This window comes from Pezoporus occidentalis, unplaced genomic scaffold (genome assembly GCF_034315485.1).
Source record: "Pezoporus occidentalis ecotype Australia unplaced genomic scaffold, CSIRO_AGI_Poc_V1 ctg183, whole genome shotgun sequence".
Taxonomy (NCBI): domain Eukaryota; kingdom Metazoa; phylum Chordata; class Aves; order Psittaciformes; family Psittacidae; genus Pezoporus; species Pezoporus occidentalis.
In genome coordinates this window covers 2237436-2256286 of record NW_026913673.1, presented here as the reverse complement: position 1 = coordinate 2256286, position 18851 = coordinate 2237436, and the positions used below count along the sequence as shown (strand labels likewise).

Sequence of the window (18851 nt, the reverse complement as noted above, 5' to 3'; positions counted from 1 at the left end):
CTGTTGTCCTTCAGCTGCGTGTGTCACTTCTACATAGTCATTATGGAAAGTTGCTTGGCACATGTTGCTAAATGATTTTGGCTCCATAATAATAATGATGTGATTTCCTAGACAAGTTGGGGTGTAGCAAAAGCTGGGGTACAAGTAAAGTCTTGGTATCTGAGTCCATCCAGATGCCTGGGTTGGTGGTTCTGCTCAGCAATAATATTCTTCCCATTGTAAGACTGACTAAAATATCTCCTTTCTTACTATAAAAAAGAGCAGCTTTTAAAGACCTGCAGTTGTTTTCTAGGATATCTGTTGGTTATTATAAATCACAAAGGACACTGTTAACGTAAAGAGCTCTGGTTATTTAATGAACTTCCAATACTTGCTGTAACTATCCTTTATGTTGATATCAGCTTTAGACAATCAAATAAGCAGAACAGAATCAAAGAAATGCTGCTTTATTAAATACATTTGAGAAGAAAACCCAATTTCCTTGCTTATGCCTGAGGCCCAATGTTTGATTTATCCTTTGTTTTCCTAGTAGCAATCACTTTACTTTCCACTTCTGTCTTTGGCGGCGCTAACATGAAATACCCAATGCCAAGCACAGTCGTGGCTCTGTCACCGCCTTTGAGGCGTCTTTGTGGCGTTGACTCCTTCAGCCCTTCACATTCCTGCGAGCAGGAGATCCTGACACGATCCCAGTGAGGGATCCGAAGTGGTTTTGGAGTGAGGGAAGACGAGGCGTGCTCTGGAGGGGAGAGGATGGTGCTTGGTTCCTGGGGGAGGGGGCAGTTTATCCCTTTACTTTTAGTTTGTTCTGTTTGCCTTACTCATGTCAAAGTGCAATAAGCTCTGAATTGTACCAGTAACTCTGGCAGGCTCCTCTCAGTGACCTCAGGTGGCTTTGTGGGGCAGGGGTGGGCTCTGAGGGGTTTTTAAGCGCTCTCACCAGGCACAAATAAAACAGATTTCATGTAGAATACTTAAACCGCATTTTAATCTGTGAGGCTCTTTGGGACCAGGATGGTTTCGTGGCATCTCCTCTCGCTGTTGCAGAAGTAGGCCCCAGTTGTAGTTCTTTGAGTTGCGAGTATTTTTAACAGAGAATTCATGCACTGACTTCTGTTCCTGTTTGTCTGTTACGTCTCGAGGGATCCTTACACTTGAGGACAACCTGGGAATACGACACAGCACGCTTGTTCTTTCAGTTCCTGTTATTCAAGAGGCTTTTGAGCCGGTGACACTAATCGCAGTGGAAGCAGATTGTAACATTCCACCCTGCAATCCTTTTCTGATCCTCTGATTTCAGAGTGAGAGCTTTTACACAAAGCTTTCCTGATTAGTGGGGAAAAATGGGAGAAAAACAAGAAGCAGGAACTCCAGCTTGGATATTTCCACCTTTCCCTGCCCTTTTGCTTTCTGTCCTTCCAGTTTAATCCAAAGTGGAAGCATCCCTCAGCCTCGGGATAGACAAATCCTATCACGACCTTCCCACCTCGATGCGTGGTGAGTGTCTTTCATCAGCTTCAGCAGGAACCCCTCAACCTGCCAGCTCCATGAGGGGTTGTTGCTGGGCTGTTGGTCCATTGTAGGGTGATGGTTGGTTGGGGACCCCCTCTCTGCTCCACACTGGGGGTCCGGAGCCTGGTACCTCGCCTCGGGCTGGTTTGTCCATCCCCACTGCCCCGTTCTGCTGGGTTCATCCATCATCGTGCTCTTTCCTTTGGCAACACACACTTTGTAGGATGGGTTAGGTTATTTCGTTGTTTCTTTAAATGTGAGTTTGTGCCTTTTTTTGTCTCCTAAATCTTCCAATACAGGCATATTGGAAACGAAATCTAATAAAATACTAGACAGAGCTTTTTACGCCTCCTTCTCCTTTGTTTTGGGTGCTGATGGGGGGGGCGGTACGCGAAACCCTCCAGAGTCCTCCCACACGCTTGGGGGCGCCACCGCCCTTCCGCCGTCCCGCCCTTGTCACGAGGGCCAATCGGCGCGGGGCGGTGCCGGCCGTGGGCGTGGCCTCTCTGAGGGGAGCCCGGAGGCCGCGGGCAGGGGCGGGAGAGCGGAGGCCGGGGCGCCCGGTGTCCCCTTCCCAGCGCCTCCCGGCCGGGTCCATGGGCATGGAACCGGAGCACCGCGGTGCCGTGAGGGAGCTGAGGTGAGCCGAGGGGTCGGTGGGAGGGGAGCTTGGGTGAGTACGGGGGAAAAAAGTCGCTAAATCGTTACGCAATTAGGTCGGAATTAGCGAAACCTGTGTTTTTGCTCATTAAGGAGTTTCGCTAATTGGCGGTGTTACGTAGTCATCTGGAGTAAAGAAAAGCTGATCTGGTTTGAAAGCGTCGGGACTGGGAGGCTTACTGAGTATTGTTTGGGTCCTAGGGACTTGCCAGAGCCCTACTTAGGTTTAATGAGGGCATTAATGCGATTTAATTTAGCCGCTGTCTCAAATGTGTGGGTTTTGTGAGGAGAAAGGGGCTCGAATAACTCTTTGGCTATTGATTTTACGTTGTGTCTTCTCGTGGCGCCTCCTGAGGTGATAAGTTTCATCTGCTGAGGTGGTGGGTTGTGTGGTGTCCACACCGTGAGCTTGGCTCTGTAAAGGATAGTGTCTGTATTGGGAAAATAGAACACCAAACAGCACGAACATTTGCTCAAAGAGATTAAAATTCACCTTAATGCGTTATTATTAACACGGGGACCCTAAAAGATTCTTAACTATTGAATCACGTCAGGAATCAGTGACACGAAACAGCAGTTTGCTTGTATTTAGGAATGTGTTGGTGGAGAGCGTACCCGAGCCTGGGCTCTGGTGGTAGGGAAAGCTTCTGGAAGAGGTTGAGCCTTTTCCCTTTGGTAAAGGCTGCTCTTGTGGCACCGGTGAAACCTGGTGTTATTGATGTTCCCCCCTTAGCATGGGCAGTAATGCTGTGGCCTGGTGAAGCATCAGCTGACCTTTGGGATTGCATAATGCTGCAGGTTATTTGCTTTGCTTTGCATGGATATTCATGGAATCATAGAATGGTTTGGGTTGGAAAGGACCTGAAGATCATCCAGTTCCACCCGTCTGCCGTGGGCAGGGATACCTCACACTAAGCCGTGTCACCCAGGGCTCCCTCACGGTTCAGTCTTTCCTGCAGACATTATAACCTCCAGTGAAACAGAACTGTTAGGGATGTTCTTGACATTTGTACCAGTTAAACCTTTGGTATAAACTCTGTTGCTGCAGTTTCCCCCTGTTCATAGCAGCGTGGATACTGGGCGCTTTGAGGAATACGATTGCTGTCAGTAATAAGCGATAACCTCAATATTATTTCAGTTTTGTTTAATCAGGTTATTGCCTTTACAGAAATAGTAAGTGTGGTGTTCCCAAGTGATACATCTCTGGCCAAACTAAATTTGCAGCATGAATACCTTTTCCTTCCTTTTTTCCCCTAGAAATGTGTTTTAGAAGAACTTTTGGCTGACTTCAGTGTAGTCTTACAAAGAGAATCAATTGGTGAGAGAAATGATGGATCGCTTTAGGCTGGTGTGCAAGGTCATTTTCCATTGTGTCACCTTGAGCAGGCTGTGGGATAAAAGCATGTCCGTAACAGTGGATGTATTGATGAGATTCACTGTTTAACTATCATTTAATAGCTAACTATTCACTGATAATATAGGACCTTAAGATGGATGGGAAATTAACAACTTATTGTCTTTAAAGTCTGTCTGACCTGTAACAAGACTGACTGTAAAGTGAATCCCCTTTTTAGAAGCTCTGATGTTGAAATTACCATCTTCCGAAGAAACAAGAAGTCAGAGAACACATGAATGCTTCTGACAGTGCTGGAGGGGAGCAGCAGCTCTGCTTGGTGTTGGTCAGAACTGTGTGTTTGCGTGTTTGGGAGCTGGAGATTATATTTCTGGTAGTCTGCAGCTGGAGGCACATGATTGATTCAAATCAGCAATAAATTCTTTTAAATCTTGAGCTTATAGAATTAATCACCTTAAATCTATTACAAAGAAACAATTCCCTGTGTGAGGTAGGACGTGATTGCTGCTTTTCTGCCAATCCAGTGAGTGTAGTGGTAATGCTACAGGCTTTTCCAGCCTTGCTGCGTCTACACTTGTCCCGTTGCTTTAAAAGCATCTCACACGAGTGCAGACTTGATCCAGAAGACCCTGGGCCATCTACTTCTTATATACTTAGGATTTTAAGGAGCTGGTCCTTCAGAGTGTAGTTACTTTTGGAGCACATGGCATCCCCCAGCAGTGAAGATGCATGCCAAGATTCAGCAGCTCTGTCCCTATCCGATTTGGAGAGCCTGCACCACGTCCGCAGCCGGTCCGCCAGTTTCAGCAGCACAGGGTCCAGTGGCCGTTTGCAGCTCCGACAGCGAGTAGCCCAGCTTATGGCTTGTGTAGAGGACATCAGCTCGGATGATGAAATTAATGAAGGAGTGTCCCGCACTCTGGATGAAGCTTTCCTTATCTGGGGGAAAAAGCTGAAGGATAAATGGCAGGAATTCAGGTTTTGTTCCCTCTACTTGGGTTTGTGGTGCTATTAAATAAATTTCTGACTGTTCAAAAGCGACAGAAGTTGTTGTTTCTGTAGCTAGATGCTCTGTGGGGAAATTAGATGCCCTTAGGGTTTAGTTTTAGCATTGGTTTTATGTGATTTTTCTTTGTAGACTACACGTAGTTACCTGGAATGTGGGCACAGCTTCTCCACCTCCTGATGTCAGTAGTTTACTTCAGCTCGATTCACTGGGCGCAACTATGGATATGTATGTTATAGGGTAAGTGTATATTTATATTTACATATATTAAAGAACTTGCTTTGTAAGTTTATTGCAATATTGCTCAATTTCAAACAGCTTTATGTGTGCTTTGGGGTGACTGTGCAATGTGACTCGCTGTCTGGGAGACGGTTTGACATTACTGCTAACAGAAGGTGAAGAGTAGAGTTAGTGACTTAGAACAGAGATGATTTATAGCAAGAAGAGCTTTTCCTTTGTGCTGCTGTTCTGTGACAAAATATAGAATACCTTCTTTTCCAAACACAGTCTTTGGCTGCTGTTTTCGTTGTTGGCATGTGAAGGCATATTCATTTTGATATGAAAGTCGTCCAAAATTCAGCATGTTTAAAACATATTAGTTCAAGTTTATTAGGCACAAGTTGCCATCCTGCTTTACAAACTCTCTTGAGATTTTTGGAACCTGGCAGTCAGGTTATTTATGATAACATCTTTTGAGTCTAGCATTGCCTTAAACTCTGTTTTCAGCTGTATATAAGCTGCTTTAACTTGCCTTTTCTCAGTGTTAGATGTGTTAGATTGTGGATGGGTTAAACTGCTTGTCAGAAACTGAACAGCAAGACATTTCTGAGTTATGCTGTTATAAGAGTTATGTGAGCCCTGTTAGGATGCTGTGGTCTGTGTTCTGGAAAGGCTGTATTAATGCTGTCAAAACCAAGTGATACAGCATGAGTAATCTTGATGTCTTCAGCTTACAGGAGGTAAACTCAAAAATCACAAATTTCCTGTCTGACTTGGCATTTGATGATCCATGGAGCATTTTCCTCATGACTGTATTGTCTCCGTTGGGATATATCAAGGTAATTGTTGCCATCTCTTAAGTGTCACAGCAGCGAAGGAAAATGTCTTCCCCAGCTTCATATAGATGTGTTTTCCTGTCAAGCTCTCCATAAAAGATAAGTTGATGGTGTTTTTTGCAGGTGTCAATCACTTCCATGGTGCACATGGGTTAGAAGTGATTCTTCGTCACACTTGTTTTGTCTTGGTTTGTTGATAAAGGCAGTTTAATTTTTCTCTACTAATACTAGTGACCTTAATTTTAGCAGTAACAATTAGACATGGATTTTTAGTTCTCATTTGGAACAGTTGGGCAATTTTGGTGCTTTTGCAGCTCAGCTGACAAGCAGCAGGACGTTGCTCAGATACACTGGCAACAGCATGTGAAGTACTGCAGAACCTGTGATGAATAGAAAAATACCCCTGTCATAATATAAATACATTCTCGAGGAACAGAGTAATGAAGATGATTTAAAATGAAATATGATGTAACCTTACACTCAGCAGCACTCTGGTGGTTTAAATGACAAGACTTTTGGTAGTATCTGAGGCATGGGATCAGCTAATATAGTGGCTATTTTAATAATGCAAACAATAAACATAGGAGGATATCCTGAATTTCTCTAATATAGAGATATTAAAACCTTTTGAATGTTATATTGGTTTCCTAAAGCTGTATTTCAGGGTGATTTTGCTGAGATGACTGTATTACTGTATTATGGACTGCATGCCAATCAGACTGAGTAGTTGTGCCATTCTTTTAACTGTAATTAAACAAAACAAAGGACCCATTGGGATTTATAAAAAGAAAGAAAAAACCATTGTTCATTCTGGTGTAAGGCATTGCTGATAAACAGTCAAAATCTGGCTGTGGGCTGACATTCAGGCCCTGTGTACAGGCAATTGAGGAGAATTCCTCGTGGAATGCATGGTTGATTCTGAATTCCGATTTAGAAATGTGGTCCTTTGGACACACTGATGAAAGGATGCTGCCACCTAACGGTTTTCAGCAGGGCTTGATCATCTCTTCACAATAAGGCAACTGTCAGGCCAGGTCAGAATCAACACAGGCAGTGAGGAGAGCTTCTGCTAGGACTTGTCTGGGAAGCTGGCAGAGGAGGAGAGGAGCAGTTACCCACTCTTTGCTGACCTGTGACAAGGTTGGGTGTAGAGGGTGTCATCCTTGGGGCATTCTGCCCCTTCAAAACAGGGTCTGTTTTCAGAGTGCTGTGTTGGCTGATCAGTCAGTTCTTTCCCCATAAACAGAATCATGTCCCCTCTGTGGAAGCTCTTTGCTTAATTTGGCACTAAGTATTGGTGGGAAGAGCCCTGGTTCCAGCAGAGGAGGGATCCATTGTGTTTGGATGTTCAAGACCTACAGAGAAAAGAGGCTTCATATGAATCTTGAGAAATATGTGAGGCCTGGCCCACAGCAGAATGAAACGTAGCAAATAAAGGAACTGAAAGATCTTGGTATCTCCTGAGCATGATTATGGAAAGGAGAATACTGGTTGCTCCAAATGTCTGAACAGACACAAATATTTGTGCATTACCTAGTAACTGTGATCCATCATTTCAATATACTGCTTAGTATTTTGTTGGTTCAAGGAAAACATTAACACAGATTCTGAACCCATTTAATTGCGTAGATGTGGCGGCAAAGAAAGGAGGAATTATGTTTTAAATTGGGGCTGAGTTTCTATACTTCCAGCGTTTGCATAGACAGTGTTATTCTTAATCAGCTTTTATCCTAATATAGTCTTTCTCTAAGTTCATCCAGCATAAAACTGAACTACAATTAATCTATTTCAGTGTCTGTATTTGAAACTGAATCATTATCATTAAAACAAACACTTAAAATGAATTTTGTCTTTCATGCCAGGACCATTGTAAAGTTCATACATTTTTAATGAAGAACAAGATTGTTTAGACTATTTCCACTCACACTACAAAAACACCCCAAACCACAAAAAACCCAAACAGTATCTTAAAACTTAAACATCTTTGGAACTGTTTGGTAAATCAGCTTTTAGAGGCATCGCAGGCAAGAGTTACTGCTCTTTGTAGCTTATGGGTTTTGCTAATGCCCAGAATTAAATGTTGTGCTTTTTAGGCATTTTAATGGCATTTAGAATGATGATTTTTCTGCTGAAGGATGTTTCAATTCAAAGAAGCTGTTGGAGGACTTGTAGGTGTTCCATTTATTATAGATGAAAAATCAAGGATTTGGTTCTTCCTGGACAGACAGAACGATAGAAACAGAAGATTGGTGAGGCAGAAGAAAGGTTCTTAAAGATGTTTGGGCAAATACATGTGTTTTGAGGCCCACTTCAGATTTGTAACATAATGTTGCAACTAATTACTCTCTCAACTGATTAGTTGAGAGATTCATCAGGACCATTTATAAGCAAGTGTACCATAAGGATGTGTTCTTCACAGCACAGTGCTGAAGCCAGGCTTGGTGAGGGAATTGCATAACTTCTCCTATGGCATTCTGCACCTAAAAGCTCTTATGAACTAATCCAAGGAATTCCAAATACCTCCCTGGAAGTGACCAGTCCCTCTTTTGTGTCTCTTCCAGCTCTCCTCCGTTCGCATGCAGGGATTGCTACTTCTGATCTTTGTGAAGCACGTCCACCTGCCTTTCATACGGGACCTTCATACCCAGTTCACACGCACAGGCCTCTATGGATACTGGGTGAGGAAGTGTCTGAGACTTGATTACCTGGTTCATTATGTGGTGTGTGCCTCTGCATGGTTTCATGGTGGGAAGGAGGATAGATGGGTTACTTGAAAATGAATACTGTTCAGCAGTGAGATTCACTTGTTTGAAGCTTGTGTGCAAGTGCACATGACAGACCATAATTTTACCAACTTAATAACTGATATGCAGCTTGTGTAGGAAGAGATTCAATTCATTTAAATCTAAGTAGCAAGACTGAAAGACGTATAGGTGGTGGTAATAGCTATGCTTGCAGGTATTGACTGTAGTTTCAGAGAACATTGTTCATCTTCCATGCCAGGGCAACAAAGGAGGAGTCACCATTCGCATGTCCCTCTATGGTCACACAGTTTGTTTCATGAACTGCCACTTGCCAGCTCACATGGAGAACACAGAGCAGCGGCTGGATGACTTTGAGAAAATTCTGGAAATGCAGTTTGAAGGAGAGAATATTCCAAGTGCCTTGGAACATGAGTGAGTTGTTCAGACCCTCTTCTGGCTTTAGTGGTTTTATCTGTTCTAGGGTAAACTCGTGCACTGAGGAGTTTGGAGTTTTCATCCATCATTTTTGGTTTGAATGTCTTTTCAGCCTTGACCCTGAATCCTGTGTGGAAAAGGTAACCTGAAAGGTGGAGGTCTATTTTGCAAGACTGTTCTCTTCCAGTCTTGAATTGCATTAAATCTGTTGGTTATGTACTGCACATGTCTTGTGCTAGAGAGCTTCAGAAGCTAAAGCCCATTTATACCAAAAATCCTAAAGCTTGCTATGAAATGTTTATCTTCCTCCATTCTTTTCAAAAAAATTGAAAAAACAGCTTTCCTGTTGTTTGCAACATTGCTGATAATACACTCCAGTGCTTTGGAGTAATTTTTTTTCCTAACAGCTATAGAACACCCAAGATGCATCCCTGCTTTCCCAAGGCACTAAACCAGAGCTCTTGAGTTAGTGCATTAACATAACCAACTGCTGCAAAGGTTGAGAGTTTTGTAAATGACTTTACCTACCGTTAAAACTTAATTCTAGCTCTGGTGGAGATGTAAGTCATTAGGAGAAGTTAATTTTCAGGCAGTAATGAGCAAGCAGCAAGAATGAAGTGATCTATTTTGTATTTCAATTCCCTTAAGTTTTTGTTTAGCAGCAGGTGATCACTGTGTGAGTTTATCTGTAGCTCCTTAATGTTTGTTGTTTAAGCTGTAGATTGAGTAGTGTAAGTGATTAGAGCACCTAATTAGAGTAATGGCACATATTCTATTGAATTCTTCTCTCCTGCTAATGGGTTCCTATAAATCTTCCTTGGGTTTTTGCCTTTCTTTTAAGTGTTCTCTTCTGGTTTGGAGATCTGAACTTCCGGATCGCGGATTATGGCATACACTTTGTCCGGGAATCAATAAACAACAAGCGTTACAATCTGCTCTGGGAAAAGGACCAGGTACGATGTCTTAATGTGTTTGGGGGATTGGTTTGGTTTGTTTTTAATGCACACAAACACTGTAGTTAACATTACCTCTGGAGTTTCTAATTTCTATTAAAGAACACAAGTTCAGAGTATACATGAGGTGGAACAGATCTGGCTGTTCCCTCTCTCCCTTCTCAGGCATAACCCTCAATCAATTGCAGTCTGTTTCTGCTTTTCTTTAGTTTCCTACTTGTTTACAATGCTTGTGTTTGAAGTGTTCTTTGAACATCATGGCTTGTGATTTGTTCCTCACCTTAATGTCTTCTCCTTTTTTTACTTCTCCAAAGAATTATTTTTAAGAGAAGCTTATTCTGGAATTTGTTTTGAATAGAACTGCTACCAAACTTTTAAAGAGATCATGTCAGGGGTTCTGGCACTAGCAAAGAGGCAATTCTGAATCTACCTTTCCATCTATATTATATTGACTGGCGTATTGGATTCTTGGAAGACATTTTGTCATCTCCGTTCCCAGTTGCCCATTGAGCTCTGATTTTAAACATGATCTTTTAAAGTTACTTTTTCTTTCTGCAGTTAAATATGGCTAAAAAGAAGGAAGCATTTCTTCAGGAATTCATAGAGGGTCCTCTGCACTTTAAACCCACCTACAAGTTTGACCTTTATTCGGATGTATATGACACAAGGTAAAAGCATAGCAGATGAGTTTAGACATGGAATATTAGAGTGAATGTGGTGCTTGGCCAAATACCACTTTAGTAATGAGTGTACTGGTTAACTGGGGCTATGAAGCAGTTCTGTTAGGCTCATTCAATACCACATCAGAAGAAATGAGTATTTCTGGCTGAAGAAGCCTGAGTCTGCTGATTGCATGAGGGAAGTGGTGAAACAACCCAGCTTTCTTTTTGGAAAGACTGGATTAATAGAATAAACCAGTGTTTGTTTAAGCCACTTCCTTTTTGCTTGTTAATACTAAAAGTGCCCACTGGTGTCAGAAATGAGCAAGGGGAAGAGAGAACTGGCTGCAATTTTCGTTTAAGCATTTCATTTGACAACAAGTTAATGTAAATATGCCTTTATAAATTATTTTAAGTTGAAAACTGGTTAAGTTTCCAAAGTTTTTCTCTGACACTAAAATCTGTTGTAAAGTATCAGTCTTTATGTTTCAACAGAAGGATAAGTTCCTGTCCAAACAGGGGGTTTGTACTGATCTTTTTCTTTACTTCCAGAGAGCAGAAGTCCCTCTTTTGGTTTAAGTAAGAAGAGAACTTTCTGGATTTCATAGATCAGTAAATATTTCAAAATCAAAGCAATGCTCCTTCCTGAGCTTTTGATTTGATTTTTGTGAAATATTTGAAAATCAGATGACAGCTGATTTTCTTCAGGGATGTTCTGAACCTGTCTGGAAGCTGCAGTGTTATCTCCTCTGCTGTTGCACTTAACATTGGAAGCTTATTCATTTGGATCCAAAGACATTTTACACTGTAATTGAGTGTGAAGAGATATAATGGAACCAGCAGTAAATCCAGTTAACACAAAATACTTACAATAATCCAAACCTAAACATTCTAAGGATGATTCCTAGAACCATAGCCTGTATTGGCTCAGTTAAAGAACAAAAAACATGCTTGTGCATACTGTGTGCATTCTACTGTTCTTCAAGCAGGTTGGATGGGGGTGCTCAGTAGGTGTCAAGGCGAGCTCCTTAAAAAGTGTGCATTGTATGAAGCACACAGCATTTTGTTATCTTCAGCGTGGATTTTGAGGGTTTGTTTCCCATCTATTACACCTTTTCTTCTCTAAAACAGTGAGTGTATTAGCTTAAGCTGTTGGTTTGGTATTTTCTTGCACAGCAGAGCAGACATCTGGCAGCTCAAAGATTTCTGTCGGTTTATAGAATTCCTGCAGTAAGTGGGATATGGCCCTTTAGTCATTTAAAATCTTTCCACCTTCTTAAAGGTGAGTCAGACTTGATATGGGAAGGGGTAAACCAAAAAGAACTAAATGGCATTTCCAGATTATGATGATTCTGATAGATAATAAACTGACAGTTTTCCTTACACATCCTGATCATTAACTTCTATAATTCAATCCCATCCATTCTAATTGCTCTTCCATAGGGTATGATCTTTTCTCCATTTCAATTTGAAGTGATACATCCATACAGAGAGTTGCTATTAAGTCTTCCTCCCACTACAGAAAGACCCAGGAAAGGCTCATGTCTTCTGTTATGGTATAAAAGGAAACTCTGAGTTACAATTACAGTTTGATGTGTAGCACACTTGCAGGCTGCAGGCACAACTGTCTTGATGATAGAATTCTTCTTTTATGATGGGACAGCAGTAGCTTGCAAACTTGAAATGCAGGCTAGTACAATGTAGAGGAACTTGAAATACAGCAGCGATTAGTTCAAGCTACCTGAGTTTGCCTGTTTTTTGTTGTTATAAGAACCTTGTTCTCTAATGTTTTGAGTAATTTTGAACATCATTCACACTCTTCCCACATCCTCCATAAGGTTATGCCTCTTTGCTCTAATAACTGCATTTGAAGCTTGGGGCAGTTGCTGCATTATCTCAGTGTTCTTGCATGGTTTTGTGGAGTGGTTTAGGAGAAAGTATCATTTCCTGTATGAAGCCGACTAACCCACTGAAATTCCCTTCTCCCCTTCATTTTACTCCTCTTTCAGAAACCTGTACAACTTATCTGTGGTAAAAGGAGTTGAGTTCAAATTGAGGAAACCTTGCTTGTAAAGTATATCGAGCAGAGCTGTAAAATGAAGCCTGGATGTGATTCCCTTCTCTTATTAATATACATCTGACAATCTTTCAACTTTGAGTAGATCTGTCTCAGTATTTTTAGCTTTTGGCAGCTGTTTTTCACTTCTCATTTTGCCTTTACCTTACACTCTTGCAGTGAGAAGAAAAGAAAGCCAGCGTGGACAGACAGAATCCTTTGGAGAGTGAAGAACCTCTGCCAGCATGCACCGAAAGGCAGCGAATTCTCGGAGGAGCAGCAGACAATTTCTGTTACTTTGAATAATTATATCAGTCACATGAGCTATGGCATCAGCGATCACAAACCTGTTACAGGAACGTTTGGGCTTGAGGTGCTTTCCCACTTACGTCCTTACGAAAAAGCTGCTTTTACTCAGTGTTGCCTTACAGAAGCTGGGTTTAAGTCATAATCTCTGTTTCATTCTGATTACAGTGAAGGCAGCAAATGGCTTTCAGGTTATTTCCATTCAGTTCAGGGTCCCACAGCAGATGTGGCAGAGAATAACTTGAAAAGAATAACAGAAAGCATGACAAACATGACTCACTTGAAGCTCTCTTCTGTCTAGTTGAAGCCTCTTGTATCAGAACCTTTGGTCACACTGAGTCCTGAGGGCGAGTGGAGTGCGGAACACGATGTTCTCATCAACTATTCTGCAGTGCCTGAATTCCCAAGCAGTGCTTGGGACTGGATTGGCCTCTTCAAGGTAATGTTACCTCTTCATGGCTCTTTAATGAAGATGGTGAATATGACTGGAGGAGGTTGATAGTCTTCTGTCACAACTTTGACTTTTCCAGGTAACAGGTTTTTGTTTCCTTCAGCAGGCCAATGGTTTCTGTCTTTCTTTGCAGGTAACTTTCAAGCATGTGAATGACTATGTTACTTATTCTTGGGTAGAAGATGATGAAATTTCTTCTAACAAAGATGGTAAACAAGTAAGCCAGTGGTATTTCTTTCTAATGTTGTTTCCCTTAGAGTAGTATTTAAGGTCTGTTTGTTCCATATCCCCTTTTGCAGGTTCTGTATCCTCTTTCCCAGGCAAAGCAAATTGGAAGTGAGACTATTGTTTAAAATCCCTCTTCCTAATTCTTAGTAATTTCCAGATAGTGTAGCACACCTTCTCAGGGGGGATCATGTTGCTTAAGGGAGTTTATGAAAAAGGAATTTATTGCTGTAGTGGCTTTTCATTGTATTAAAAACTACTGTCTTTTTATATTTTGTTTTTTTGCCACTGAAGTAAGTAACTGGCCATTCTTTTAATCTTTTAAAGTTACTTGATGTAGCCTAAACATTTATTATGTGATTTTCATTACAGTTGTAAGTATGTAATGTTATGTTCATTATGCTCTTCCATGTAATACATTGCCACCAGGAGGCAGCTCATCTCCCTCCTTTCTGCCCGCGTGGCCTTGTTCCTTCCCCTCCAACAGCTCTAGGTTTCTTCTTGCTGAACCCAGTCAGCTCACTAACATGGGGAGGGATATTCCCTTCATGAGTTACTTCTGTCTTTGTCTTTCTTAGCTTATATTTAGCTTCACACTTGCTTATAAATAGTAAATACTGACTTCTGTGGTGTCCTGAGTAGCAGAAATTGCTTTTTTGTAAGCTTTCTCTGTGGAAGTCGCCCATTGCCTGTTCTTGCTCTTGTTGACAGGTTTACATGAGTGCCGCAGAAATACCAGATGTGGGAGGAGAATTCTTGCTTTGCTTTTATAGCAATAATCTGCAATCAGTAGTTGGTGTCAGCCAGCCTTTTCAGGTAATGTACTGGGAAGCTTTGCTTAATGTTGATGTGAGTTTTATTTCGTGTGCAGCTGAACATAGGTGTTGGCAGCAGAAGTAATTGCAAAAAGGATATGTCCTGGCTAACATCCCATGAAAGAATTTGCTGATGTGCTAGAAGACTCAGTAACTATTATAACAATATATTGTTGTAGTGAAATAAGAGGAGTTTCTCTCTGTCAGCTTTCATTATTGGAATTTCAGGCTCTGTCATGTTAGGTCCCTAGTTTCTGTAAAGATGAGAACTCACCTTAGCTTAAATGCTGACAAGTTTCTGACAGGCTGTTTGCTCCTTGTGCTCTGTTCTGTGGTAGTTTTGCACAGAAATGTTTCCTATGTATTCAGTGAAACTCTATTACCTTGGGGGATACAGTAATGAAAGTTCCTGGTATATCTCAGTGCTGCTGTTCATGTTTTTCTTTCTGCATTGGTGAGAAACATCCCAGAGACCAGTATTTCTGTTGTCTCTGAGCTTAATATCTGCCACACACTCTGCAGGATGGCTGTCAGTTGTATGTGGATACAGCACACCATCTGCCTTTCTTTTTGCGTGACACTTAATGCTTTGATACCAGTGTAGTGGTATCAGGTTTTATTTTCCTAATTCCATAATTGCTGCTTAGATGCATCACTTCTAATTTCCTCAGTTTCTAGCAAGTGTGTAAGACATCTTTCTCTAATGATGTATTGTTAGTATAGGGCAGCACAGTGTTTCTGAACGTGTTAATTTGATTTTTAACTGCTGTCTTTCTTCCAGATTCAGCCTAACAGAACATTAATAGGAAAGGAGCTGCCACAGGAAGACAACAGTTGGATGCAGAGACCTGACAATCCGGAATCACACGACGAGTTCTGAAGCAGAAAGGGCATTTAGTGGTCCCAGTTCAGGAGTCAGATGATTCTTTATGTCTTAGTAAGAATAAAAGCTTATAATCAGAAGATGGAGTAAGACAGTGCAAGTAAGACAGGTAGGATTGTTCCGAAACTTTGTAAGCTCATAGGAGATAATTTACTGCAGAAACAGGTATTTTTATTGGTATGGAGAGAGTAACTCTCTTGCACTGGAAAAGAACCATAGAAGTAGTACCTGCTGAATGCTGTATGTTTTAAGATGATAGACATTTCTAGTACAAGGATTTAAGCTAAGGAAGTTGTGATCTGTATTAGATTTTTGGGCTTGCTGCTTTTTTTTAGAGGATATTTTATTTATGACGCAATAGTTACTATACTGTAACCCCTCAATCGTTGATTTCCAGATCTCGAGTTTAAATGAAGTTATTTAAGAAGTTATTTATTAGATAGAGCAGGTTTTACAGTTTTATTTGCCTTTCAAACGTTAGCTGGTTGCCTTTAGGGAAACACATGTAGCAACAGGTCACATGAAAACAACATCTTTGGAGTGTTTAAAGTCTCTTTTGGTGATAGATCCCATTTCTCCATGCCTTACTGATAGCAGTTTGTAGGATTTTCCAATTCTCAGTTTTCCAAATTGAGATACATTTATCAAAATGCACATTTCCTGCTTTTTTATAAAGCAAATTAGCAATTTGCTTATCGCATTTCTCCCTCTGATTTAAGAGAAGTAAAATAACCAGGATCCCACGGTTTCTGACACCAGGTGAGCAGAGCAGAGCTCCTGAAGCACTGAGTGGCAGAGCTCATGGTATTAACCCCAACTGGTTTTCGTTGTCGTAGTGAGTTTGAAAACATAAAGTCAAATTTAAGTACTTCCCTGGTACCATCCTGCCATATCATTGCTACTCTTGCTACAGAGATGATGTGATTGTAAATGGGGAATTTCTGTGGAACAGATTCTTTCTCATGGCATCATCTCTGCTATGAAAATTGTAAATCTCTACAATTTATAGCAATATAGGACCTGAAAAATTCCTGTTTTTCTAGAGGTGCTTAAACCTTTAATGTATCCTCCCACTGGAGGGTGGAGGTGGACTAAGAAACATTACATACCTTTAAAAACCTGAAAGGTGGGTAGTTATCTTCAGAAATGGTTTTGTTTCTTGATGAGGAAATGGAGATCTTTGGAAAGGATTGGAAGAGACACCAACACTCCACAGAATCTCAGAGTGCAGTGCTGGAAAAGAGCACTTGTGAGTCTCCCATGTTGTAGATACACAACCTCAAGCTACCTACCATGTGTGGTACGTAAAGTTACTAAACGCTCTTCCGTTGCTTATGGATGGAAGAGAGAAAGTTTGGCTCACATGGAAGAGCAAAGCAAAGGATGTTGTTGTACTTACGCTGGAATATTGCTTCAGAACCCAGTGGATTCCTTTGTGCTCTTTTCCTCAAAGCCTTAGTTTTTACAGGATTCTTTTGAGATCAGAAGTTAACACCTTGATGTGACGTTTGGTTTGCAGTTACTTGCTTACAGTATTCACTGTATAAAGTCTTCTGAGGTCTGGATGTCTTTGTATGCTGTGGAAACTGTTACATAGGCTAACTGGGCAGGTAGTTGCAGTGTGGAGTGTAAGAACACTTGACTCTGTACATTTTAGTTAGTGGTATCTCAGCCTTAATGCTTGGTGTTGGGAATTGTTTCCAGTTGTAAGTAGTGAGGGCAGGTTCAGAGGATACTGTGTTCATTGCATGGATTAAAACTGTGTAAACTTGAGGTTTACACTCTATACATTCCTCTTACCCTTTGGAACAATAGGAGAAACAGTTTTCACATCTGCCCTGGTCTTACAAGAATTAGTTTTGCACTAGATCTGTCAGATGTGTGACTTTATGGCAATTGAGGGCATCAGACAAATCCCTACTGAATTGCAAAGGACTTCTGCAGTTCTCAAGTTGTACTCTCTCCGATTTCACTTGTGGAACTGTGTTACCGTGCTCCATGCAAGGAGATTGTATGGAGGGCTCAGAGAAGAGTGGTCTTTGTACTCCAGAGCACAGCTGGTGATTTATTGTGGACCAAGATCCAGTTTCTTCTAATCAGGGTGCATCTGCTGTTCATGAGCAGCTCAGAGGGGGAGCCATACAGCCGCTTTACATGAGCGAGGAACTCAAGATCCTTAATGTCATGTGAGAGCTGATAACCCTCTCTCAATCACTGGACACAGAAGCTGCATTTTGTAAACTAATCCTTTGACCCAGAGGACTTCACTGAGAATGCCCACAGCAGCTGTGATTGAATCTGCTTCAGTGGTAGTAGGACACTGCACACAACTGGGTACTTCCTTCTTCAGTATTATGCACACAGGGGCACTTTTGTTACTACTGTTACCTATGGTAGCTTTCCAAACTATTCCATCACCTGTAATGATGCAATTTCTGATGATTTTTTCTTAAAACACCTTTCATTGGATGCTATAACCACTGGAAATGTTTTTATACTCACATGGTTTCTTTTCATGTACCACTAAAATAAATCCTGGCAGTGAAGTGTTCTACATGGCCTCGACTGATTTGAGAACAAGCACATTGGTTTTGGGTGGGGGGAGCATGAATTGGTGAATGGTGACCTTTCTCCATGGAACTTTGGTCATGTTTAATGCACAGATACAACAGTATTCCAGTGTTTTAGAATGGAATTCTGGTTTGGATCAAGGGGGTTTGATATTTCCTTGTAAAAATGCTTAAACTGCTTTCTCAGTTTTGGAGTCCAGATTCTTCTAATTTCACTTTTTCACAGTGAATATTTCACAACCTGATTCGAGGTCTTTATTCTTGTCTCTGTGAAAGATCTGCTACATTATACTTCATATTTCAAATTTTATACGTTTTAATATACGTTTGCTATCACATCATTTCCATCGAAGAATAACTTGTGGTTCTGGGCAACCTGATCTAGTTGAAGCTGTCCCTGCTCATTGCAGAGGGGTTAGACTAGATGAGCTTCGAAGGTCCCTTCTAACCCAAACCATTCTATAATGCTATATGCCTACCAAGGAATGTTGTCCAGTATAGCCTCATTTGACTTCCATGTATTTCTGATTCCTGGCTAGCTCAGGATGTGCAGGGTATCATTGCACATAGATAGTGCAGCTCTCTGTAAACAGGAAATACTTCCAAGATGTCTTGCGTGTTTGTTAGACCCTAAAAATACGTTCAGATAAAGCCCATTGTTTCTACTACCACTGCTTCCTTCTTTGCTCTTGGACACTGAGTGACACTCAGATGAACTTGTCTGAATTAATGTAGTGCAGTGGAAAGGCCACTGGAGCAAAGCTTGAATTAGGTTTTCCTTGAGAGAGGAAGCCTTTTGAGAACTCTGCCTTACTGACAGAGTATTTCCGATGGCCCTTTTTGTCCTTGGATATAGGGACTTGTTACTTCAAAGGGATTGAAATGAAGCAATTTCTTCTGTAATAACAAGATACAGAGATCCTGGTACTCGTCACTGCATGGTGTTATTTAACTTTATAACTCATGCATTAAGCAGCCAATATCCTAGTCTCCTTATAGCTGTTTTTTCTTGAAAGAGAATGGAGGTGTTTGTGTAAATATGGAAGAAGTATTTGAAGCCAGTTTTCTGTGTGCACAGCTTGCTGTCATTTACTCTCTTTAGGCATAAACTCAAACACTGGAGAGCTGTGTAGTGCACAGTGAGTTACTCTGTGTGGCTCATTCATT

At 41.2% G+C, this 18851-nt stretch overlaps 1 protein-coding gene across 6 annotated transcripts; it reads left to right on the top strand.

The window, feature by feature from the left end:
• Positions 1-75: 75 nt before the first annotated feature.
• On the top strand, positions 76-17668 carry INPP5K (inositol polyphosphate-5-phosphatase K). Of its 6 annotated transcripts, none has more exons than XM_062615778.1 (14): positions 2020-2152; positions 4184-4504; positions 4665-4772; positions 5482-5590; positions 8149-8265; positions 8591-8763; positions 9608-9719; positions 10278-10387; positions 10931-10957; positions 12615-12807; positions 13042-13179; positions 13325-13400; positions 14128-14232; positions 15013-17668. In XM_062615778.1, exons 2-13 carry the CDS (start codon positions 4230-4232, stop codon positions 14187-14189), a joined length of 1500 nt encoding a protein of 499 aa, XP_062471762.1. In that variant the 5' UTR covers positions 2020-2152; positions 4184-4229; the 3' UTR covers positions 14190-14232; positions 15013-17668. The 6 variants fall into 6 exon arrangements, with proteins under 6 accessions (XP_062471759.1, XP_062471761.1, XP_062471762.1 ...); XM_062615774.1 differs by having other exon boundaries at positions 13325-13408; XM_062615775.1 differs by lacking the exon at positions 4184-4504 and having other exon boundaries at positions 76-2152; positions 13325-13408.
• The last annotated feature ends 1183 nt before the right edge of the window (positions 17669-18851 follow it).